The sequence below is a fragment of the Phaethon lepturus genome, unplaced genomic scaffold (assembly GCF_000687285.1).
Source record: "Phaethon lepturus isolate BGI_N335 unplaced genomic scaffold, ASM68728v1 scaffold12348, whole genome shotgun sequence".
Taxonomy (NCBI): Eukaryota; Metazoa; Chordata; class Aves; order Phaethontiformes; family Phaethontidae; genus Phaethon; species Phaethon lepturus.
This window is the reverse complement of record NW_010556934.1, coordinates 1,561-26,511: the sequence shown is the minus strand read 5'-3', so window position 1 is coordinate 26,511 and position 24,951 is coordinate 1,561. Positions and strand designations below refer to the sequence as shown.

General features: G+C 41.3%; 1 protein-coding gene across 1 annotated transcript in view; it reads right to left on the bottom strand.

Annotated features, from left to right (window-relative positions):
- GALNS (galactosamine (N-acetyl)-6-sulfatase) overlaps positions 1-23,169 on the bottom strand; it is a 42,677-nt gene extending 19,508 nt beyond the window's left edge. The window contains exons 1-10 of the mRNA XM_010292615.1: positions 23,046-23,169; positions 21,744-21,818; positions 20,299-20,401; positions 17,267-17,410; positions 15,253-15,319; positions 15,009-15,136; positions 14,054-14,193; positions 12,727-12,830; positions 6,412-6,548; positions 3,688-3,790 (exon numbers count right to left, since the gene is read on the bottom strand). Of these exons, the coding sequence (XP_010290917.1) occupies positions 3,688-3,790; positions 6,412-6,548; positions 12,727-12,830; positions 14,054-14,193; positions 15,009-15,136; positions 15,253-15,319; positions 17,267-17,410; positions 20,299-20,401; positions 21,744-21,818; positions 23,046-23,169 (1,125 nt within the window). The remainder of the gene's footprint in view (positions 1-3,687; positions 3,791-6,411; positions 6,549-12,726; positions 12,831-14,053; positions 14,194-15,008; positions 15,137-15,252; positions 15,320-17,266; positions 17,411-20,298; positions 20,402-21,743; positions 21,819-23,045) is intronic.
- Between the last annotated feature and the right edge of the window lie 1,782 nt (positions 23,170-24,951).

The following is a 24,951-nucleotide window of genomic DNA, read 5'->3' as shown; positions in this document are numbered from 1 at the left end:
AAATTTGGTAATGAACAAGTATGGTTTACAGGCTAAAAGGATGGATGATGAGAGCAACAAGAACAGCATTTTACAGGAGAGTTCCAGTAAAAGTCCTGCGTGTCTTATGCCATACAGGAGAGGAAGCTCCCCAGGTTTATCCTTAGTTCTTACTTCTGCTCCAACACATGACACATGGCTGTTTTCATCACTGCTGATTTTTGCTACAAGAAAAAAGGTGGTCAATGATGGTGGAAGAGCTTGTGCTCCAACATCCACTGAGCCTTGAGCAATAAGGACTCGGGTCTTGTGCAGTGTGAAGATTTCTCTCCCTGTACCAAACTATTTAAAAATCTAACCACGCTTTTCAAGTAAAGTTTCCTTTCATATACCTCTGTCCCATTTATCACCTCTTCAATGTCAGATATGTCAAACTATCTAAACATGAGCCACCTATATGAAAGGAGACGGAAGGCAGGCAAACAGACTCAAATAAGCATCCTATGCAATCTACAGGAAAAATGTCCCACAGAGTGCTTACTCTCACCTGCTTCTCTTGAGTGAGCCTTCCCTTTATGCTTTCAAGAGACCAACCATTCAAGAATGCAAGTTACCTAAGTAATCAAGTTAAGCTAGCAGAAAAGACAGCATGAAGGTATCCTCCAGCACTGAGAAAGACTACAAAGAGTTTATGAGAGGAGTCAAACTAGAAAAAAATTGCTTGGGGGTTAAAAAAACCCCCACATAAATAAACAAAAAAAAAATAGGAAGAACAGAACAGCACAGTTCATCTTTGTGAAAGATGACAAATTTTAATCCCAGGCCATACGGAAGAGGGTGCGGACCAGTAAGGGCATATTAATGTCGTGGGAGCTTAAGACGACTGTAAACTTGTGTACTGCTTGCATGGGATCTTTCCAGTGTAAATGTTCCAAGTGCCATCTGGAGAGAAGCATTCATACCCCTGTTACGCTTTCCTAGGTTTTGCTTTCTGTAAGCTCCTCCTCTCTGGTACATTTTTATTTGTATATACATACTTTATTGCTTAACTAATTTATACCACATTCAAACACAGAGCTTTCCAGGTTAGAGGCCAAAATTGCACACATTCTTTCTAGATAATCCTGAAAGACATGGTAGTCCTAAACAGACCCAGGACATGCACCAATTTCACATTTTCCAATATCAACATGAAAATGTGGTTCTGGCTGCTTTAATGGTATAATCTCATCTAAAAGTCAAATAAAAATGCACAAAGTGTGGATTGAAAACAGTGCAAGTTTTCTGTATCAATGATTTCCCACACTGTCAATTAACAAGGGAATTTTGAAAGTGAAAGGAGGTTTGGCTAAAACGTGCCATGTATCTGTCAAAATAATGAGATACTCAACTACCCATAAAACAAACCTCTTAAAAATTTGCAGACAGCTGTTTTGACACACCTGGCCAACTTCAGATCTCTTTCAAATGGGATGACACGCCAGATACATTTGTTTATTCCACATCTGAGTTTGGACCTTCAGACATAGAGAGTCTCAGATTTTAAAGTTTAATAAATCATCACATTGGATTCACAATAAGGTAAGGACACATGCTAAAGATCATAGAATTAATGAGGCCTCATTAGCTGAAGTTCTACTGGGATGGCAAATCAAACTTCTTGAACAGCAAACCTGCCAACAGTCAGAATTCCTAATGCCACAGATGTGCATGTATTTAAATATGGTTTTCAAATTAAATTAGCAAACAAATTGGCCTTTTTGATTCTGGCAGCACAACTGTAGTCCAATATTAATACAGCTGAGAAGACCAGTCACTGAAAGAGGTAACTGTATCGTAAGGTGAGATTACAAAACTCCTAAAACAGGATTCACTAACTGTGGAACGGTTCTGCATTCTGATTTATTTCTATTTTTAAACTTGCAAGGCTTGTAATTAATGGCTTGAGGACATGAGGAGAATTGGAACAAATTTCAGCCTCAGCTTCCTCTGCATGTTGTTAATGGCTAGTCTGTCCACTAATGTGCTCCAATTTTACCCGCATCAACCACATGTGATACAAGCTGCAGGAAAGCAAGTGAATTTTTAATCATCTCTCTGATGTACAGTATAATTGCTGACTTTTATCAGACAGTAGTTAAACAAAGACTTAGAAAGAAATAAATATTCCTTAATTGCACAACTTCCACTGCTCACAGTAGGAGAGCCTTTGAAATGAGTAAGTGGTCCCCTTTATCATGGCTACACACATACTCAGATATGTATAAATAAGTTTAGATCCACATAGACTTTTATTTATTTCCCAGCTAGGTATGTAAGTGTGTGTATGTGCTTATATTAATTACAATGGAGAGCAATTATTCATGTGTGACATTATCTTCTATGCACATGGGAAAAGCATGCCTCTAAGCCCATTCATATACCCATACACACGTACATATAAGCTCCCAGTGTCTCTCACACAGGGAGAATCCTCCACACTGTGCCACGTGTGATATATGGGTTTTACTCGCATACTAACCTAGACTAATACGTTATCTCATTTTAGTTGCGTAGAATTAGCATCGAGACAGAGCGTGCAATGCATTTCTGGAGCCAACTTTCCTTTCCTTCTTACTCTATGCAACACAGAAGCTTTGACTCCTGGAGCATTACAGTCTTAAAAAGACAAATGCACATAGTTAGATCCCTGAATGTAAATGACTCCCTTGGAGCTGATATTTCCTTCTACCCCCCCAGGACATCCCAGTGAAAGAAACCATGCACTTTTATATCCACAAATGTCATCAGCACTTATTTCTGCACCTGTGATGCCTTGAGGACCCACCATAAGTTAAAAAAAAAAAAAGGGCATAAAAAAATAAATCATACAAACAATCCCTCCCCAATACAAACCTGCTGTCACAATTGCTGAGAGCTGTGCCATAACGCATTTAGTTCATGTCTAAAGGTATAATCAGCAAGGCACATGTGTGAACCTGCCATTCAAGAAATGCCCCAGAGTTTAGTACCCAAGTCTGAGGCAAGAAAGATACAAAAGAAAAAAATAACAGTGCTTAACATCCAATTGTGGGAAGATCAGCCAGGAAATCACAAAAGCTGTGCCTGTTTGGCAAATAAAATGTAAAACATCTTATAGTGTGATACGGCCTCACAAAAGTGCTGATAATAGATTAAACACATGTACTCTACTGTTTTCAACAACTGCTGTTCTTTCCACTGTGCAGTTCCTATGACTTTCCTTTTCCTTCTCAAGAAAAAAAAAAACACAACAACAAAAAACTAAACCCATCCCTGTTCCATTTAAATACCTCAGAGCATCAGGTCTTTTGTACTAGATATTGTGAGATACATGATCAATTTGGCATCAGACTCCAAACTTTGCAAGGGTACACATGACAGCTCAGAATTCAGCAGGGAAAGAAGCTTAATATTATGGGGCATTAAGTGGTGATTAAAGGGAGCACTTCTCAGAACAACTCAGACTTCGCTCATTTTCCTCCGCTTGTCTCCAGCTTCAGCAGAGGGGTGCTGTGACACCAGTCCCCTTAGATTTTGCAGCAGATCTGGTAGCTCTTAAGAGGCTGTGAATTAAAAGGCTGGCTTGCAAGTGCCCAGTGACATTCCCCAATTTAAAACTCTGCTTTAAAGGATTATTTTTCTCCAGAAGAATGAATGAGACTAGGGTGGAGGTCGGTGTCCTGTTACCTTGCTGTACTCCTCCCAGGAGTTGCTCCAGGTCCAGTAGTGAGCCTTGTAAAGCCCAACTCTCACCGCCATCATCTCGTTGCCACGATAATAGAATATGGGCCTGAGAAGGAGAGCAAAGCTTCATGAGAAAAGCCAGCGCAACAGTCCCGGGCAGCCACTGACGCAGCAACCCCACTGATAAGGGAGACAAACACTTTAATGGTGTTTGACTTCCGATTCGGCTATCAGTCAGAAACAGGCTGCCTCCTAATAGTCTCTACTGCAAGGTTTTCAATCAACATTTTTTAAAGTGTTCATCAAGTTGAGAGCTCACACGGCGCAAGAATGAAACATTATACAGCTTGGCTGCCAGTGATTGTTAATCCTTGAACTATCAGACCCTGTTATTTCCTATAGAGCATGCCGATTTAAACACCAAATGTCTCAGAAGTGGCGTGTGTGTGCGCGGGAGAGAGAAATGGGCATTCACAGACTCTGTGATGCTTAGCCTTCTCTTTATGGCAGCACCTAGCTACATGCCGTTAGTGTCACATGGACAGGGTGGCCAGGGAGGACACCAGATGCGGGCCTGTTCTGGATACCTTCTCAGGAAAACTCCATATGGAAAAACCTGGCAGCCAGACATGCTTTATTTTTAACTCCTGTCCATTTTTTTTTCCCTCAAAACCTCCCTTTGCAGCATCTAAACATACCACTGAAAACTGCCATTTTTTCACAGAGGTTTTCCTAATTAAAAATACATTTGAGAAATGCACTTTACTCAGAGCATTTGGTTTGCACCCGTGTACATGCTGGGCATCCCAGCAACATTCCGGACCATTTCCTTAATAAAATGCTCTTGTTTTTTTGAGGGAACAGTACAAAATTTTACTGAAATGGACTATCTGCAGGAGAGAGGTTTGATTTGTTGGTGCAGCTCATCACACAAGGACATCAGACTTAGTCAGCTCTCTCCAGTTGTTTCAGGCTGCTGACAGGAGGAGATCGTGAAGCCATTTATCATTATCGGTAGGGTACCTACACCTTTGTCTTTCATTCAGAGATGCAAAAAAAAACTACTTCAGTGATGCCACCTTTAAAAAACAGTCCTTAAATGCAAGATAAGATCAAAATCTCGACATCTGAATGTCAGGAGTGGCCTTAGATCTCTTCTGTTTTAAAACTGTAGCCTCCTCTGCAGGTTCCTTGCACAAACAGTGAGCCTTTCTCCTTTGTCACCAGGAACTGCCCCTGAACAAAGGAGAAACTTGCTGCCAGCAGTGCCCACTCCTGCACCCTTAACGCCTGAAACGCCAGTGAAATAAAGCTGCCTTGAGAGATCTGCCAAAGTGCAGAACCTGATCTAAACCAGTCCTATTAACAAAATAAAAAGCCCCAACAAACGTGTCATAAAATACGCCAGCCTCCTTTTGCCTTGCTATAACACTCACTGTTTGACAAGCTATTATGTGCCCCTTTGACTGAAGGTGTGGGGGTTAGGTTTTTACCTTAAAAAAAAAAAAAAAAAAAAATCTATCTTTTAAAGAGGATTACAGCTTGTACTCAAAATTCTGCTATTACAGATTTCTTTTTTCCCCATTTACTTTTTCCTTTTTAAGCTTAAAATAACACAACAACTGCATCTCCTGGAAGGTTTTTGGGGGCTGTGGAAACTGTGACCTGGTCAAGTCTGGGGGGAAAAAAAAGATGGGAAAGAAAAAAAGAAAAAAGGTAAAAAAGCCATGATGCACCTTGAGTGACTGCTGTTGTAACACAAACGGCACCAGTTCCAAGGGGATGGTGACTGCAATGAAATTCTCTTTTAAAACAACAGAGAAGCTTTATAAACTTTCAGAAGTAAAGATGGGATAGGCTGCGTTTGAGGAATATGTAATGTCTCATGTCAGCCCCTGGCTGAGCTCTCAGGTAATACTGTAACGCACGCTTCTTGCGTCAATCAGCACAAAAGCAGTTTTACGGAACACAGCCTTATGTTCAACACAGAAAAGAAGTCAAATAAGTTTTCCACGCATATGTTTTCTTGCTGTCTCACAGAGAAAGAATATGCTTGTATTCAGATTTCCCAGGCTGCCAAATTCCTCATCAAAATCACAACTACAAGACTTCTCTTGACCTTCAATCCTTCCAATGAGAGAGCCAAAGATACTTGCTGTCAGGTCTTAGTGCCTGTACCCAACAGCTGACAGCAATCCTCCATGCCCATTAAGATCCCGGGTCTTAACTCAAATCTATCCTTGCAAAAGCACCCACAGAAACAGGACCTTGGGAGGAGGTGGGCTTCCAGATTATCCACAGCAGCCCAGCCTTTACCTCCAACATCTCTCAGGAAGGGGCTATAAAGACACAGCATACTCTTGGATGTTTTTCCAGTAATAAATAATGTATTCTCCCCTACCCAGGCTACAGTTCTCGGGCTTTTATCTCCCCTATTGCCATATGTTGTTCCAGGGATCCCTGCTAACGCCCTGACATTTTCATCTGTCCCCAGACTCCACTGTATGGCAACATGCCACATGTCAGGAAATCCCACTTCTGCTTGCACCACCAGAGAATTAGCCCATAGCAAAAAGGTCTGGTGCTACCCTACCTCAGTAAGCAGGAGCAAAGATGCATCAATCCCATTTATAAAATATTTCTGCAGACTTGCTTTAAAAAATAAACCACAATTTGGCATCACTTCAGTTTGGAGGCAAGGGTCGGAGCTTTGGGCTCATAACTAACCTGTCAATTAGCTTGCCCTGCAAGATGGCAGGTAAAAGGTCGATGCCGTCAATCTGTCTGTCACTGGGAGGCTGCAGTCCCGCCAGGGAGAGGCTGGTGGTGAAGAGATCCATCACGTTGCCCAGCTGATGACTGACCTGAAAAACGAACAGAAACGCATTTGCAAAAGCCCTTCAGTAAAAGCCAAAACAAAAGAGGCTGCTTTCCACCAAAGCAGAAGTATTGCTTCCCAAACCTCCTTCTCTGCTAAGCATCTTTTGAGAGTACTTCTCTTTACGTTGCTGCAGTCACCAGCCAACCTCCTATCAAAATAATAAAGGGAAGGAGATGATCCATATTTCTCCACTGCTAGGGAGCATTTGCATTTTGATTCATTTTTTCATTTTCCTCTTTCTCCTCACTTCTCTCTATGTATCCACTTTACAGGAGCATGTTTTCAGAGAGTTCAGCTTAATTTAGCAAATTCCAAGTCATTTGTGGATTGAAAAGTCAGCACTTACTTAAAACAAGGAAAAAAAAAAGTCCTTGATTTGTTCCCTCACCAGGTCATCTCTGGAGTCCAGAATACCCTGAGAGAGTTCCCAGAAAGCACAGGGGTAGATGGATAATAACAAAAAGAGCTCAATGACTTCATCTGCAAACCATTTCCAACAATTCAAGAACTGTAAAGTTGTGGTATTTTTAGTATATATTTTAATAAGCGAGAAAAACATCTGGTTTTGGCTCCAATGGAGATGTGCAAGTTGGGGTTTTTTTCCCCTTGCCTTTTTTTTTCCTTCCTTAGTTGGAAGCCATACTTACCTCTCTGGTCTTAATTATTTATATTTTGAAAACCTAAAAAGTTTGTTCTGACTGATTCTTTCTCAGTCTTTGCTCCCACCCTGTTTGTGGTATGCTACAGTTATCTGCTGTAGGATGTTTAATTAGCCAGCAACACACTAAATTGAAGCAGATACATTCAAACCAAGAGCAAGATCGTTTTGCACCAGGATGCACCAGCACAAGATGCGATGTGAAAAGAGCCTTTTCAGCCATGCCACTTGCTCGGAGATAAGAAGTCGTCTGATACAAGCCCACATCTGTAAGTACAGAAGCACTTTCTGACTGAAATCCAAGCCTGAGCAGCAGCCTTGCAAATGTCAGTGTGAACATTATGATGCTGGGACTATCAAAGACTTTTAATCTCTGAATCCTCTTTCTAGACACAAACAGAACCCCAGCCTGTAAGCTGACACTAATTATTTAAATACGACAACAAATGATAACATGATAAATGAATTTTTGTGAGATGCTGGCTGTAGAAAAAAAAAAACTGAAGGGAAAATGCTATTTTTGCTGGGACACTAAGTCTTTTATTAAGAGACTGGGCTGAAAAAAAGAACAGTTCAAGGAAGAATTAACAAGTTTTTTTTAAAACGAAGAAACTGGGGAAAGCAACATGCACAGGACTGATTACAAGTTTAACATTACAATATCACATTACTTGATTACAGTAATTTCAAATTTTAATGGCTTTCATTCATCAAAAGGTGTTGGCAGGAATGCATAATATTAAAGCTGCATGCAAGAATACTTCCACAGCTCTTAAGAAGAAATCAAAGTGCAAAGCTCTAAGCACAAGAGGAAGCCTGACCATTGAAACCTTTGCCCAGGAAAGCAGTTGGTTCAGTTGACCAAGATCAACAGATCTGCGGAAGGTCTCAGGCATTTGAGATTAAGCCTTATTCATAGACATTGCTGCAGCAGGCAGCCTGAAAGAGGTCATGTTCTGCCTGTCCTTGTAGGCAGCGACAAATAGAGATGAGCCCACAAATCCCTCACGAAAAGGACATGTATACATGATGCTCCCTTTCCGCATGGGGAAAAGAATGAGGATCTCCTGATACACAGCTGTGGAGAAAGAAACAGCTGAGCCCTACGACAGGGTAACCCTGCTTCTTGCTCTCCCTGAGGCCATTTGGCAAACGTGGGCCGCTGGGGAGTACCAAAGCTGGCTGTGTTGTCCACGGGATTAACTGTGGCAGACAGTGCCGTGTGCTCCTCGGATCGTCCCCTTGCACAGGCTCTTCCGTGGTCTCAGATGGACACTCAAAAAGGACTGACATTGAAAAAAAACAGTACACGTGTTCAAAAATAAACACCTAAACCAAACCATCAGCTCACACTTTACAGAGCTGGCCAGCCTCATGAGCCACTGGTGTTGGGAACACTGCATTCCCTCTGAAGTCAAAGGGGATTACAAGCACTCAGCATCTCAGCAAGGATGCTCGGTCCCTTGCAGGCTCATCTGCCGGCTAATTTACCCCGAGCGTGCCTTCGGAGAGCTGCGGGGTCAGCAGAACACCGTATGCAAAGCTTGGAGTCTAATAAAGAGGAGATCTGGCACATGCCTGCTCCCTGACAACTGCTACGTCAGGAGCAGGAGGACAAACTGGTGTCTGAGACTTTTTGTAATTAGACCTCTCGCTATATATAAGGCAAATCCAAAAGTCACTTTTCTTCTTGTCGCTCCATTCCCTCGCCTCAATCTTTTGATAACAGGCAGAAAGAGGCAATCGCTGACCTGAGACTCATGCCTCTAATACCACCTAATTTATACACGGCGTTGTGACAATCCTGTGGGGCCACCATGGTCTTCTTGTACTGACCCTTATTAACCATAACCAGATGTAGATGACTCTCTCTAATCATCCAATTACATTTCTGGTCTCAGACAACATTTTTCTGTGAAGCAGAGAAAACTTCTTAAGGAAATTAAATGCCCATGCCACTTGGATTTATCTGTGCTCTGCAGCACCACATTGAAGAAGGGGGGAAAAAAAAAGGTTAATATTTATATAAAACTTTGAAGTATTTTCAGAGAAAAATAAAAAAAATTACCATTTTCTCCTGTCAACAGTGCGCTTTCATTCTAGTTGCATTTCCCATATATTTATTTATTTATTTAAGAAAAGAAAAAGAAAAATCCAGAGAGGGCAACAGCCCAGAGAAAATAAATAATATATAAAAAAAAGAGTGAGATCAGATATTGCTCGTATCAGTGAGAAACAGCCGGTATTACGCACGTAAGAACGGATTTTTCCCCCCTCCTTCCCCCGCTTCTTTTTAATAAACTCTCAGTATACACATAACGTCTTTAAGAAAATGAAATCCTTTTGCTGTGGGCCACGTCGCTAGAAGAAATAGTCACCACTGCTGTTATCAGTGCTTTCAAGCTTTAACTCTGAATCAAAGGCGACAATTAATAAAGTCGCCCCCGCCAGGAATGGAAAGGCGGAAAGCTAAATATTTGAAACTGGGTGAACAAATGTCAGGGTGTTTTTAAATAAAATCCTTTTACAGTTATCACAGCGAGCAGACCTGATATCCCTGTCTAATTCAATTTCAATTTGCGCCCCATGGGAGATAGTGAAGAAAAGGTTGCAATGCTGTCTTTGGGTTGATATGTTCTTTTCTCCTTCAGGAAGCAGGCACGAGAGAAGAAGGGGAGGAGGGTGAGGGAAGAGAGGAGGAGGATTCAAATACCAACAGAATAGGATTTTTTTTTTTTCTCCAGCTGGATCCTTCCAGAAGGCAGATGTGATGAGGGGAATTGTTGAAATGCTGATTTGTTGTGAATTCACCTGGAAAATGTAGCTGAGGAGGAAACTGCAGAAAGGCTGTTTGTGTGTGAATAAATATTCCTGATGGGGGACCAGAATTAACTGAATGTTGATGCCAAGAGCAACACGCACTCCCAAGGCATTCCTTTCCCCCAAAAAACTGCAAATCAGCCAACTGCACCAATTATCCTAACCTCTATCGATATCCTGTCAAGTGTTCAAAATCCTGTCACCTAACTTAAAGGTACTCCTTTATTTAAGCAAACAAATGTACTCTTTAATAGAAACAAAAAACCCCAATCCTATATTTCAATAAGATTATTAATAAACTGCCAGATCCCATTGTCGGAATGAGCCTTCCACCCAATAACTGGATTTCACTGGACAGAGCCACCAGTCCTCTTTTTCTGGCTGCAGTTGTGCCAGCTGAAATGGCCGCTGCCCCTCTGCCTGTTCCTCAAAACGTCCATGGCTGGCAAGGAACAACCATTACACTGGGAGCAACCCCAGCGCAGGAAGGAGGAGTTGACCCTTCAAGTTTTGTGCTTGGCACTCCTGAGAAGCTTTTTGCTTCCACCCTGGTTCAGGGCTCCCACGCCTTTGTTCCGTTCAACTCTTTTGAAAAGAAAGAGCAACGAGAGAGCTTGAAGCAGTTTTCCCACATTTTACAGCTACTTGGACTACACAGGACTTAGCCTGACTAGTTTAAACTCGCAGTCAAGAAGATGTTGAAGCTACAGACTCTGTAAGATACAGAAGAGAAGCCAAAAATGTACTAGCAAGCACACGTCTCTTCACCTACTATGTCAGTGAAAGAGGCAACTATGAAGCGATAACTACAGGCACGCTACGGGCTGACATAGCGTGAGCTGTATTACACAGAAGCAATGCCAAACCTCTCACCTGCGGTCAGTGCTGCTGTGGGTACCAGCGCTGGAGCCTCGATGGCAAGAATACAAGCAGAAAAGACATATAAGTAGCTATCACGTATTTGCTTATCAGTAGCATCATATGGGGGTCTAGTTCAGAGCAAAGCAGCACATCCTGGGGACAGAGTTCAGAACAGGCTTCCCAAGGTACCCGAGTGGAGTCCAAGAGGACGTTTGGGAGAGTAACACCTGCACGTGCAGACATTTGGCAGGCAGCACCGTAAATTGGAGCCCAGGATAGGAAGGATTTAAAGTTAAGCACGTGCTCAAGTGCCAAGGATGATAGCAGTGGTGGAGGAGGGGATTTTCGGTCGCATGCCTGCCCCAGTCAGCCTTAAGCACACTATCCAGCTTGCTGAGCATGCATGGGCTCATGATAGTACGGCGCCCATCAGTGGATCAGTCCACCCTCCTGTGCAAACATGTTAACTCTGCACAGAAGTGACTGTTCACAGGAATTCAAAGAGCAGCTTCAGCTGTGGCCTCAAGCAGGAAGCCATGCATCACACTGGGCTACTGAGAACGTTTTGCACCACATAAAGCTTCGCCACCGCACTACGTGCAAAAGGCTACCTGTGAGAGGGGTACCAGCCAGTTACAGTTAGAAAATAAGCAGGCACAATGATTTCTCTACTCATGTTCCTAATTATCCTCAGAGTTACTACAATGGAAAGAATTTTTAAATTTGGTATTTACTTGTCCCCATTTATAATGCATGTTTACTTTTAGCACATTATTCAGTTTGGACATGGAAAACAAAACAGCTTCAGTTTCATGTTCTCATATGTTACCCCAAGGCTGTTGTACTTGGCTTGTAAAGGCTTTATGGAAATGTTTAAATTTAAACAAAAAGACTGTTTTCATTTCAAATTAAAAAAATAATAAAACATCCCTAAGTAGGTTTTGTGAACTCTTTAAAAATGATGAAACCAAACTACCCTCCTGCCCTCAGCTACAGAACTAAGCTATCTATCTGATGGCTTCTTCCTAAATGTAAATGATAAATTATCATCATCCTGACTCAATTAAACCACTAAAAAGGAATGCAACTTAGAAAAATGTTTTATTTATAAATAGTTTGCAGTCTTAAGTACAGTGCCCAGTTAATGAAGTGTCACTTTCTTCAGGGATGAGAGATGTTCACAAAGGGGAGGAAACCTGTATTATTTACTGTGAACCCTGCCTGCAGAAGAATTGATGGCATCTTTCTTTAATGAGAAGTGGGACAAGAGAGGCTGGTAGTGCCACTGGAGGATTATTTGTGATCATATTTGAATTTGCGTACAGGCAGGAAAGAGCACCAGTCTGGTATCTAGACCTCCCCGAGTGGAACTTCTATCAAACACCAAAGCAAGAGCCATGAAGGTCAAATCACTTGATACTTCAGGGCACACAGAGTGTCTGTGGGCAACACACTCCTGCTCTAGACTGGGACACACATGATTAATGTGTCTTTATTTGCCGATTTGTTCAAGTATGTAACCCACAAAAATACTATGGTCCAAAAGAGTAAAGGGTTTAAATAAAGCAGGAAGACAAAAAGACCAGACAGCTTGGTGCTCACAGAAGCGGTGACCATAGTCTCTAAATGCAAATTTGCAATATGAACAGGAATGGCATCCTTCTCCAGGGGCAGCATTCAGCTCCTTGTTTAGACAAGCATCTGGACTGACACATTGGGCATGTTAAAAGTCTGAACCAAAGCCCACTGAATCCAGCAAGAACCACTCCATTCACTTCAGTCCACTTAAGACTGATCAGAATTGTTCAAAGCAGACACTCACCCCTCCTGCAGGTATATGTCCGGGCCACCAAGCTATAGCTGGCTCTCTCATGCCACCTTCAAAGGTGGTTTGTTTGCCACACAGAAAACGACCGTTGCTTCCTCCTAGAGAGAGGAAAGAAGCCATAAACCCCACGATATGCCAATATCATATTTCAAAGGGACACTGTCAACTAGGAAATTTTTAGGCTAGTTTTAAATGAATTTTCATTTCTGCATGAATGCTTCTTCAAATAACATGTCCAGAGTTGTTTTGGTTTTTTGTTGTTGTTGTTTTGTCTGTGTGTTGTGGTTTTTTTTAAATACCCCTTTATAATGGCATTTTAGGAGTGTCTTTTCAGGTCAGGGAGAAAGTGACAGCTAAACACAACTTGCTATCAACCTAACAAAGAAAACAAACAAACCCCAAACAAACAGAAAATACTTTGCTGGCATTTTCCTTCCCTTTAAGGGTGTTAACTGCTGTTCGTAACTAAAGGAAATCTGACTCTTCAGGCAGAAATAGTGGGGTTTTTTTTCATACATACATTTCATACATACATACATAATACAGCAGAGCAGTATTAGATGCAGATACGAGAATGAGAAAAATAATCAGGCATTCCCTGAACATTCACTCTCAGAGATAGCAAGTGCTTTGCAGGAATGTCTGGGTTTTTAGCCCAGCCTTGTAGCTAAGCTGGCTGAGGAACAAACAGGGAGGTCTCACAACTCATTCCAGGTCACACAAAGTCAAACAGCGATTCAGCTGAAATCAGAACTCGGGATACTCCCTGCTCTGTGGTCCAATAACCACGAGACAGCCTGCCTCCAAACAGAAGAGAGTGGGCTATAATATCAATTTGCAATGACTCTGAGAGAAGCAATCATTTAAACAAAAGAAAACATGTGAAGTAACAAAAATACTTTTTCTTCTTAATATTTTTCATAAGAGCTAAAGACGACTCTTGAACTGTCTGTAATTACTCACAAAGCTCAAATGTGCATTCGGCAGAGGGACAGTAAACACCCTGCTAAGTTACTGTGCCTGGTCCTAAATAAATCAAAAAAATATTCACGCCCTGACTGTGGAGCACAAAGTGGAAATGGACACAGGTGAACAGCCACACTGGGTTAGGCCAAAAGTCCATTTAGCCAAGGATACCTCCTCCAAAAGTGACCAGAATCAATAAACACAAACTAACTCTAAACATAAAAGCTCTGTATTTTGAGGGTTCTCCTAACTGCACAAAGGAAAACCCCAGGTACAGGTCTCTCTCGCCCCCAGACATAGAGATTTAACCCTTGATTTCACAACCCCAGAACAGGTTTGTTCATCTGAGACTCACCTTGTTTAGGAGCTGAAATGAGAGCAGCCCCATTATCAGAGGTGAAAAACACAAAAGTGTTCTCACTGATTCCCAGCTTCTGAAGATGTTTTAGGATTTTTCCAATGCTATCATCAATTTCTCGCACAGCGTCCCCATATCTGAGTCAAAAATAGATGCAAAACATTCAAGGCAGCAGAAGAGGAAAAGTGTCACACAGCATAATGCATTGCAATCAGCCACAACGCTTTTAGTGGAGGTAAATCATCCGTGTGCTGCAGAAATACTTCTCTTATGCACCAGGTACTGCAATAAAGTTTTCCATTGTGACTGCAAACCCCATGTCTCCTACCTGGAGAGAACAACCTCTCTTGGGTATTAAGAGTCAGAAATTTGTTCAGATGCAAGCCACTCTTGGACAGACATCATCAAGGGATAAAAAATTTAGCTATAAAGTTTTCCAATACAGGAAAAGCCACTTTGCCACAGACTTGAAGCTAATAACATAGTTTTGCTTATAGATGCTGGTTTGAAACTGCATTCTCAGAAGCAAGGCTCACAATATCTACAGAGCTCTTTGCCTCCTGTAAATTGCATTTTTCATGCATGCTTTTCTACTTGCTGGTCTGATTTATAGGCTTTTAAAACAGGCACTAATGATACAAAAGCCTTCCAAAAAATCATCTGTGCCACATACAGCACTTCATTACTCACATATCTGGCAAAGGAGCTTCAACTCCCCCTTCTCCCCCATTTTAGTCACATGATCTTCATTTCAGATTATAGCAAAATTATTAAAGAACAATCCAAGAAAAGTCCACACTAAATAATGTATTTCAGTCCACACACTTTTGAGAAACGATCTATATGCTTGGATCTAATAAACATTGCTTAGGTTTTCTGTTTCTGCAGCATGAGGTATTAATTAAAAAAAACCAAAACCAACAAAACCAATACCCACAAAAACAAGACTTACAGTCCTCTCTGACTAGTGCCCAGGAAACGTTTGGAGGCATAAACAGGAGCGTGGGTAGCATCAATTGCCCAGTATAAAAAGAATGGCTGCTGGCTGGCCTGCTGCTTGCTAATAAAATCGAGGGCTTCCTGTAAACAACAATAAAAATGAATTTAACAGAATCATCCTCGGCCATCTAAATCTCTCCAAAAAAAGAAGCACAAAGTCACTGTGGCTTAGAAACCAGTATTAAAATAGACAGTACCTGCAGGTAGATCTGAGTCAAGTTGGCTTCACCTGTCTTCAGATCAATTTTGAAGTCTTCATAATATCTTAAGATAAAATGAATCAGAAAAAAAAAAAATCAATCCTGAGGAATCTACGACATAAAAAGGCTTTCCTCTCCCCCTCTCCATTACTTACACAAGCAGGTCACTGTTGCTACTCAGCAAAGTCTCTTCAGATGTTAAAAAGAATGTCACCATATTTTTTCTTATGGGAGAAAGCAGTGAAATGGGTAGATCTGAATTAATGACTACAAGATTTGGACAACCTGAGCCACTGAATTTTCACTGTTAAGCTATTAGAATAGGAGTAGTATGCTTAATGATCTTATGCCACTACTCACTCAATAGAGAGCCCTCTGATGTGCGAGTAAAATTTGCAGAAGTACACAACAACTTTCAGTGAAATAGAGCAATCCTTGAATTAGAACTTAGGCTGCTTTGAAAATGTTATGTTAGAAGTATCTTTAGACAGCAATTAAACAAAGAAGGGTGGAGAGCAGTCCTCAGGAGAGTAACAGTGAGTGAAATAAGATGATACTGGTGCAAAAGTGAATGAACAAGAATGGCACAGACTGCAGACTTGGAGCATAGAGTGGTGTTATGCAAACAGACAAAAGGTTATTACAAACAGGAAGAGAAGGAATAAAGAGGTCTTTCAGGACAGAATGGAACCAGCTTCCAAGAGAAGTAGTGGAGTGAAACCATTGCAGGAAGCCTTTAGGGCACAACAGGATAAGCAAACGTCTCTGGGAGGGAAGCACTCTAAAGCAGTCACATCCCTAGGTGGTCCATGTGCAACTTGCAGGTTGGCCTTGGTACTCAGACTTTTATTAATCCTCAGAATCAAACATCTAGCTTTGTATTTAATGAGCTTCAACTTTAAATTTAGATGGTAAGGTAGAGATGAGGAAGACAGGATTCCTACTAAAAGCAGTTTAGGAATTTAGAATAAAGTTTAGTAGTCAACTACCATGCCGAGTCTCTGAGTCTCCATGCTATAGAAGGAGGTCTGTACTGTCTCAGCTTTAAGTGGAAAAGTCAGAGTGCCATAATCACAACTGAGAAGCAGCAAGCACTGCCCAGGCAACAGTGCTCGAGTACCCTTTGCTGCCAGCATTGCCTTCAAAATCTCTTCTTCCCCCAGGAAGGTCTATCCTTGCTTCCTCTCCTAGATGGGAAATTCACGTACCTCTTGACGGTTAATCTATACCTTCCTGTTTCTGTCTGCCTTGTACGTTTTCCCACAAGGCTTTCCCTTAATTCTGTCTTAGCTCCAATGGAAACCACCACCCAGGCCTTGTAAGGCTGGATACTGGCCATCCCCAGACTAGAGGGATGTCCTGTTGAAAAGTATGAGGGCAAAGCAAGAGATGAGATCCTGGCACAGGATGTGGTAGGGTCCAGAAATACAAATGGGTTTAGAAGAGACACAAGACAAGTTCATGGAAGTTAAGCCAGTGGATATTAAAGATCTGGACACAACCTTCATCTTAGGAAGGTGGACAATCATACAAGAGAAGGACCCATATCTGTTATTATCGACAGTTATCCACATATCTGTTTTCTTACACCCTTTCGATAAGCATTCACTACTAGTGGTCATCACAGAGTACAATGGATTAAATGGGCCTTGGGCCTGACCCAGGAGAGCTGTTCATGTGTTTGATTAACTTTTACAAGCATCTTTCCTGCACTGGCTTACTGCTGAACTGCAGGACATTCAGGGCACTCTGTAGTAAGCACCTCAGATCATATATGAGGCAGGATGTTCCCAATGCTTGGCATGCTATGAAAGTCCTCTGTACAGGGTGAAGTACCTATAGATCACTGCCCATCCAACCGAGTCTGTAACTCTGATTCTGAAGCAGCTGCTCTCTTTGCCAACCCTTTTTCACTGAAATGGGCTTGCTACGCTAGCACTTATCTTCCAGCACTGTAATGTCAGCAGGGAAAGCAATGAAAATAACATTAGCAGGCAAGTAGCTGAATTACCTGCCAATCATCTCCCAGTCCCTATACACAGGGATATTGGGGAGTGCTCTGTTATCAAAAGGTCCAAAATGGCAGTTCGGGGATCCAAACCATTCATCAAACCCATGCTTCAGGGGGTGGAACTGGGGCCTGTGACCCAGATGCCTAGGAACAAAAGAAACAGATGAGTTAAAATTCTACTGCAAAGAAGCAAATAATAAGCTCATCAGAATGGCATGCAAGAAAACAGTCTTTGCCTAAGAAGAAAAACTTCAAACATTTTAATCAAATAAATGAATGCAGAGCATTGTCTTGATCTTTCTCATACTTATTGCAAGCGCATCCATGCAGACTCACTTCAGTGCTTATATATATCACATTTTAGTCTACTGTCCAAACTTTGTTTTCTATTATTTCCTTCTATTGGTGTCTTCTCTCATGCTGTCTCAATGATCTGTGCTGATGGACTACACAGCTCAAAGCCATTGCAAAGATGCACATGATGTTTTACTTAAGGATTCTGATCCATGACAAGTCACTTTTATACCACTAAGCTGTAAAAACACAAGGTAAAGCTCATGAAATGTACCATTATACCTGCATTCCCTTTATGGAGTAGTCATGCTGCCAAAATGGTACAGAGAGACCTGAATGTAAATGAGAATGAGTTCTTTACATTCACATGTGAACATAAAGCATGTTTAGCTCCTCCTGATGACAGCACCATTCTACTATGCAGCTTGAAATTTCTCCATCCTTAACTTCAAGATGAAACTCCTCTCTAATCTCCAACTTCTATACTGCAAATTCTCCATTTCCTTCATTTACGCTATCTTAAATATACAGAATGCCCATTCTCTCCCAGTCTCTAAAGCAGATCTTTGTAGCTTAATGTTTATTCAATCACTCCAGCTTCCACTCACAAGCCTGCATCTGCAACCTGTCCATTTTGTGCCATCACCCTCTGCACACTTTCTGAACATAAGGGGCATAAAATGCATTACCTGAAGTAAAATCATCCATGGTGTTATTCTGAGCTATTACAAAATAAGTTAGAAAGGAAATAATCATCATTCCAGCTACGATCCTACCTTGGTGATGTAATTAAAACTGCAAGTCTGATCTGCAGGTTTCTACCCCTTCCTCATTTATATACATGATAATACAAAGCTATTCCTGGCTCTTTCTACCAGAGGGGACATGAAAAAATATTTTATTCTATGAAAGCCCTATGAGAACTTATAGAGGAAGAGACTTGAAAAAGGTATAAAATAATTACTGAGATGCTGATTATTCTCTCCCTGTCACAATAAGAAAAATAGAGATATTTAATGAAATGCAACGAATTCTAAACCGGTCATGGAAAATACTTGACTTGCAAACATATAATTAAACTGTGAACTCACTGTCACAGGACACCCTGAAAAGTTTTTAAAAGGGATGTTGAAAGGATATAAAAATCTTCTGCTGGAAAACATAAAAATTTTTAAAAGCCCTAAAAATTCTACGCACGGATAGGATGAGACTCAAATTTAACTACTGTACTTTGCAATTCTTTGCACCTTTCTAGGAAGCAGGTAGTGTGCACAAATGATAGAGACTGTTACTGTACAGTATCACTCCCTAGTCCTGTCCAGGATAACAGATCTTGGGTGCACAATGACAGCGCACTGCACATTCAGATTTAGTCTGCTTCTTGCCAACAGCTGCAGGTCCTTCCAGATCTGCTGTTTTCCAAATAACTGCCTGGAACCAATCTGTATTTGCGTTGTTTATTTCTTTTCCCTGGGTGTATGAATTTACATTTATTAGCAGTGAACTGCATCTTATTGCATTCAGCCCACTGATCCGATTCTTCACGGCCACTCTGTTGTTTGGATTTGTGGTAATAAATAATTCACTGTCTTAGGTTAGTTTGCTTCCTTTCCAATTTCAGCAGCATCGGTGATTCCAACCACAATTCAAACTTGCTCTTCTCTAACTTGTTAAAAAAACTTAAATAAATTGTATCCCATTACTCTCCTAAACAGTATCCCCCCCCAGTCCTACTCCTGTCCGAAGTCTCTTCATTAACAATTACTCTGTTAACCCAGTAGTACTCCTCTGGTGTCTATGTAGTTTTGAAGTTGCTATTTATGCATTTATTTATTATAGCACTGTTCCAAACTGTGAATCAACTGTTCAGAGATCCCCAGGCCCCAGGGGATTGCATTACAGCCCACAAGCACATCTGAAATTCGAATGTTAGAACTGCAACAGTTTCAACTATTACACTGGTAATTTCACCATTCTGGTTTGATCCAAATACCTTTCAGGCTTTTCCCTTCTGATTCTTTGCAGACATTGCAAAACATTGTTTTTTTCAGAAGTTCTTCTGTATCCTCTACAAAGATTATACTGTACTTCCATGAAAATCCATAAAGTCCAAGGACAATACATAAAGTCCAAAGACAATATTCACAGAGTATTGGACCAGCCCCCTGGGTCTTCTAAAACACGTGGTACCAACTATCTTGATCAACTCTATCACTATCCAACCTGACCTTCTACACACTTGATGAACAATCTTCAGTGTAGCCCTGGAGATGTCTGCATCTCTATTTCCATACCACACACTTCTACCCCACCAAAAAGAAGCTTTCACAACATAGTCTACCCTATTAACAACAAAACCAACATCTAGCAGGGGCCAAAGATAAAAAGCACGTAGGTGCTGAAGGCAAGTTCAAACAGAACATCTTGGTGGCTTGTGATTAAATTGTGTGATACGTGGATGAAAGCACAAAGAGTTGAAGGGTTTATAAATACACATGTATATACATAAAAAACCCTGCAACTCTTTGTATGAAGATATATGTACATAGTCGTAATGATAACACTCAGTTCAGAAACTGATCACAGCAGGGAGGGAAGATCCACCACAGATTTCAAAAGTCAGACATCAGAGCTTCAAAACAGGTTTTTTTTCCTGCAGTTCTGGTTGCTCTGCTTCTTCAAAATACATACACACGCATACCGAAATCTCAAAGCAAGAGATCTTAAAATAAGTTTACCATTTGCCAATGATCTTATTGATGTAGCCAGCTTTCTTCAGCAACTCTGGAAGCAGTAATTCAGAATCTGGGATTCCTCCTACTATATCCTGTGGCGTGTATGCTGCGTAAAACACAAAAATAATCTTCCCAACTCTTACAAATATTAGAGCATCATTAGAAACACTGTTACTGGAACATGAACCTGTGGGAATGGTTCAAAGCTGCACCAGGGGAGGTTTAGACTGGATATTAGGAAGCATGTCTTTACCAAGAGGGTGGCAAACACCGGAATGGGCTTCCTAGAGAGGCTGTCGATGTCCTAAGCCTGTTTGTGTTTAAGAGGCATTTGGACAATGCCCTTAATAACATGCTTAAAATTGGTCAGCCCTGAGTTGGTCAGGCAATTGGACCAGATGATCGTTGTAGGTCCCTTCCAACTGAAATAGTCTAGTCTAGTCTAATTTTATTCTGTTTGAAATAGCGATTAGTTTGAAGTCCTGGCAGTATCACTCTTTGGAAGTCCTCTCAGGCCACAAGATGAAGAGAACAAGTTGATTCAGGGAGATCAAAGGGAGCTCTCCACCCACTTGCACACCACAGCCAAAGAACAAAGGGGGCTGCCGTCACAGAATGAAGGCAAGACCCTTGAAAGAGGGGGGTCATAAAGCAAGCAAGTGCTTTAAGAGTGCCTTGGAGTTGCCTTTACACTTGCAAATTTGCTTTAGATTTTCTAAAATGAAGGTATTTTTTTCCTAAATCAAATTATTGATAAACTTGCTCAGACTGCAGGAGTGGAAATAAATGATGTCTCCCACAGCCCACGGTTCTCTGGTCCTTGAGAATCTAAGGTGTAACTTTGGTTAGGACAGAGATAGCCAAGCACGCTTGCTGATACACAGTGTGAATCAGTACGTAGCTGCTGATTCTTGCCCAAGCACGCGCGCTCTCATGTGGCATCTGTCATGCTGGAACCAATGACAGGAACCAAAATCAACCCAGGGATGTTATAGAACTGGTTATAAACTGGTAAGGTTCCCTAGAAGCACCACGGGCACAACGGTGCTATGAAACTGCCAGGGCCGAAATAGTCAGAAAACTGGCTGCTGAATAAAACTGTAAGCAGCTTGTTCTTTACCCGGGGTGTTAACATACACCCCACGTGACTTTCTTTCACCAGACACCAATTAGACTGCCCAGAGGAAGCACTTCTCAGCCAACAGAAGCAAATGGATCAACCAGCCTTGTTTATGTCTCTTCATTTGAGGAGGTTTTCTGCTTGATGAGGAGGAAGCAATAAATTTCACGCTTATTACCAGCAGTTAGCATGGTAATCTTTTCTGTGCCACTCTGGAAGATCCATAAAGGAAGACCACTGAGCCAAGCCTTTGTTTTCAAAGCAAAACTTCCTACAAAGCACAGAGGGAAATCAAGAGAGGAAGACAAATCAGGAATGAAGCCCATACCGTTTCTGGCATGTGCATTCGTGGTGTAAAAACCATTCCTCACTGGGAGACGGCCCGTCAACAGTGCTGCCCTTGCTGAAAATAACAACAAAAAATGTTTTATTTTACATCCATTCTCTTCTTAATATTAATATTATTATATTAAGGCTGAGGACAGTGCACTGACTAAAGCATGTTGGTGTCCTTTTGCCACAGACAGCTACTAAGATCACTCACATCAGAACAGGCAGCAACTCCCCTCTCCAGTGAGACATGGTGATACCCAGATTCTGATATGACACCATTTGAGTTATTCCAGGACAAACCTGACTGAAATTTGGCCCCCCTATTAAATCAGCTACTGCTGAAGAGTGATTATTTTCAATAGTCAATGTAGCAGCCCTTCTAACCCAGTAATTCTAAAAGGAATACCTGACATATATATGCAAGAGGAAATCGTAACACAAACTGATTACATGCTTAAAGCTAAGTTTTCAAGCTTGCCTGAAACAAGTCATGTAACAGTGAAGAACAAGCGCTCCAGCTTTGACAATAAAAGTCAGGTCCTGACTGCAGGAAACAATCAAACAGATGTTTAGCATATGCAGTACCACCACTGGATTTATCAGGACTTCAGCATATTTTAAATGCCTTTTCTGAGCAAGGATGTCATCAGCACAACGCCAAATGATATCCTAAATGAAAGCGCAAATAGAAAACCCCTGTTCCTCATTTTTGTTTCAGTTCTTGGCTGACAATCAGGTTTGAGGGAAAAATAAAAGAAAAAATCCCCCACCCCAGAGAAAAAACAATAAGGATAAAAATATCTGTGTCTCCCAGAACCAAACGTTTCTTTTATCTCTTGTCCCTTCCCCAAGACTCTTGCAAGCCACCAGGCTGAAAAACAGGGCACAACCTGCTGCCATTCCTTGCATGAAAGTCTCACCAAAGCCAATGGAATCAGACAAACTATGTTCAGCAACAATTTAGATAACTGCTTTGTCTGTTTATCCCAAAATAAGAAAGATGAAAAAATGCAATGACTGAGGCTAGAATACTAAACCGTAATGTTGTAAAAAATCCTTTAGCTGGACTGATTTGATCACTAAAACAGTGCTTTGGTATGAACTGAAGATTGTAGGTTTTCCCATCAAAACGTAAATAAAAAGGAAGCAAAATGCAAGATCAAAGCACCAAATCCAAACTCTGCCCTGAGGGTAATCACTGGTTTGGTTGCTAGTTCATGTCAAGTGCTGGCAAACATCCCAATCTTCTCAGAAGGTGGCATGCTTATATGCTAGTTTAAAACTCAAGTTTACTTACATGGAGAACAGAGGGGGTTGGCAGTATAAAAATCCAGGAAAAGCATCCCTTCTGAAGCCATCTGGTCTAAGTTAGGAGTTTCCTTAGAAGGCTCTCCGAAAGCTCCCAAATCACCCCAACCCATCTGTAAAAAGAACACACCGAAAGATGTAAAAGTACTTTTAGTCTTCCACAATGACAATGCTTCTGGGCCCACATAACATTTTTATTGTAACCCTTAATTTCTAAATCTTTATGTGCTCGTCTCCTTATTTAGGGACTACTTCACAAATGTGATAAAAATGATTTTCCCCAACCCTGTGAAGCAAGGAACTATTACAGTTTTCATTGGCAAATGGGAAACAGAGGCACACGTGAGATTAAATGACTTGCTAACAGGCATTAAAACACTTGTAGCAGAACTGGGTAAGAACCCTAATGCACTCACTCAAGTGCCTGAAGACTAGCACACATACCAGGGAGGAAAAGGAAGTTACACATGATCTGCTCAGTGTTGTACACTGCAAAGTCTGACCCTTCAGTCCCTGGCTATGTGTCTTTGTGTTGGACTGTTGACCCCAAGACTCCGTCTCAGCCTGCTACATCCATCCATCCATCCATCTCCCTATCCATGTATACGTAACTAGAAATGCAAGGAAAAGTTCTAAACTCAAGAGCAGTGCTGCAGGAAAAGAGAGAAAGTGTTTATTTTAAAAGCAAGCTCTGGAGAGAAACCTGCCAGAGGCATCTTATATCACTCTGCTTATTTGCAAGGCAGTGGTTTCACCCTGTGTCTTCCTCCTAAGACAGAGGGGTCACACACCAGGAGAACCATAAAATTACTATCACGTTGTCTACATTCATCACTGAAAACTATTACTGGTAATAATACAGATAAAAGTAAGTGGCTTAAAACAGAAGGTTCTAGAAGGGAACAACTTAATGAGCAATTAGGCACCATGGTTGCTAGAGATTATAGCATGCTTTAAAAAAGGCAATAGCTTTCTTTAATACAGATGTGTATCAGGTGAGCAACCGATATAGAGGGCGTAATGTATCGAGATCTTTAGAAAACCATCTGTCCGGTGTCATTTGAGAGTCTAACATTTACACTGCAGTGGTGCAGTTTGGAAAAGAAAATTGTTGGAGAGCTGCAGAACCGGCTGTTGAGGTTTGAGCAAGAAGCAATTAAATGGTATGACCTAACACTCGGATGTGGTATTAAAATGGATTCAATGGGATAAGCCCCGAGTTCTTGATTCGTCAGTATCTTTATCATCAAGGAAGAAAGGAAAAAAAAAGAGTATCATGTTCCTCTAGTTCACACACAGTGACAGTCACAGAAGTTACTGAAGCATCAAAGAAAAAAGACCACGGAAGTGTATTTTTAATGAACAGCATACTAAATAAATAAATAGTTCACAGAAGCTCCAATAAGGATCTGTGCCTCATCATGTCTCGTGCTGTACTAACACTTCTGGAGTGGGATAATCACTGTCCCCAGGAGCTTTCATCTTGAAAATTACAAATGCCACCTCGAGGGGAAATATTCCTGAATGGAAAATTGAGATAGACTGAGGCTCAACTGGCCAGAAGAACCAGACTTACAAGGTAATTATTTTGTACAGGAGTGTGGAAACACTGTGAAAACAACAGCGAGACAGTCATGTTGGATTGGCAGAATGGAGCCAAACAAATGATAAGAGCTTGCCCACCCTTTGAGTCATACACCCACCCTCGTTAGCTTTTCAGTAGCTTAAACCAGCACACAACACATTTCTACTGCAAACACACCTGAAAGATGACATGAAAATATCAGAAGAGAAGCAAAACAGAGAGATGGTAGCAACTTGAATGTGTTGCAAATGAATATATTTCCTTACCCATGTGGCTGAGACCACTGCAGGGTACAAAAGTGAAAAGACTT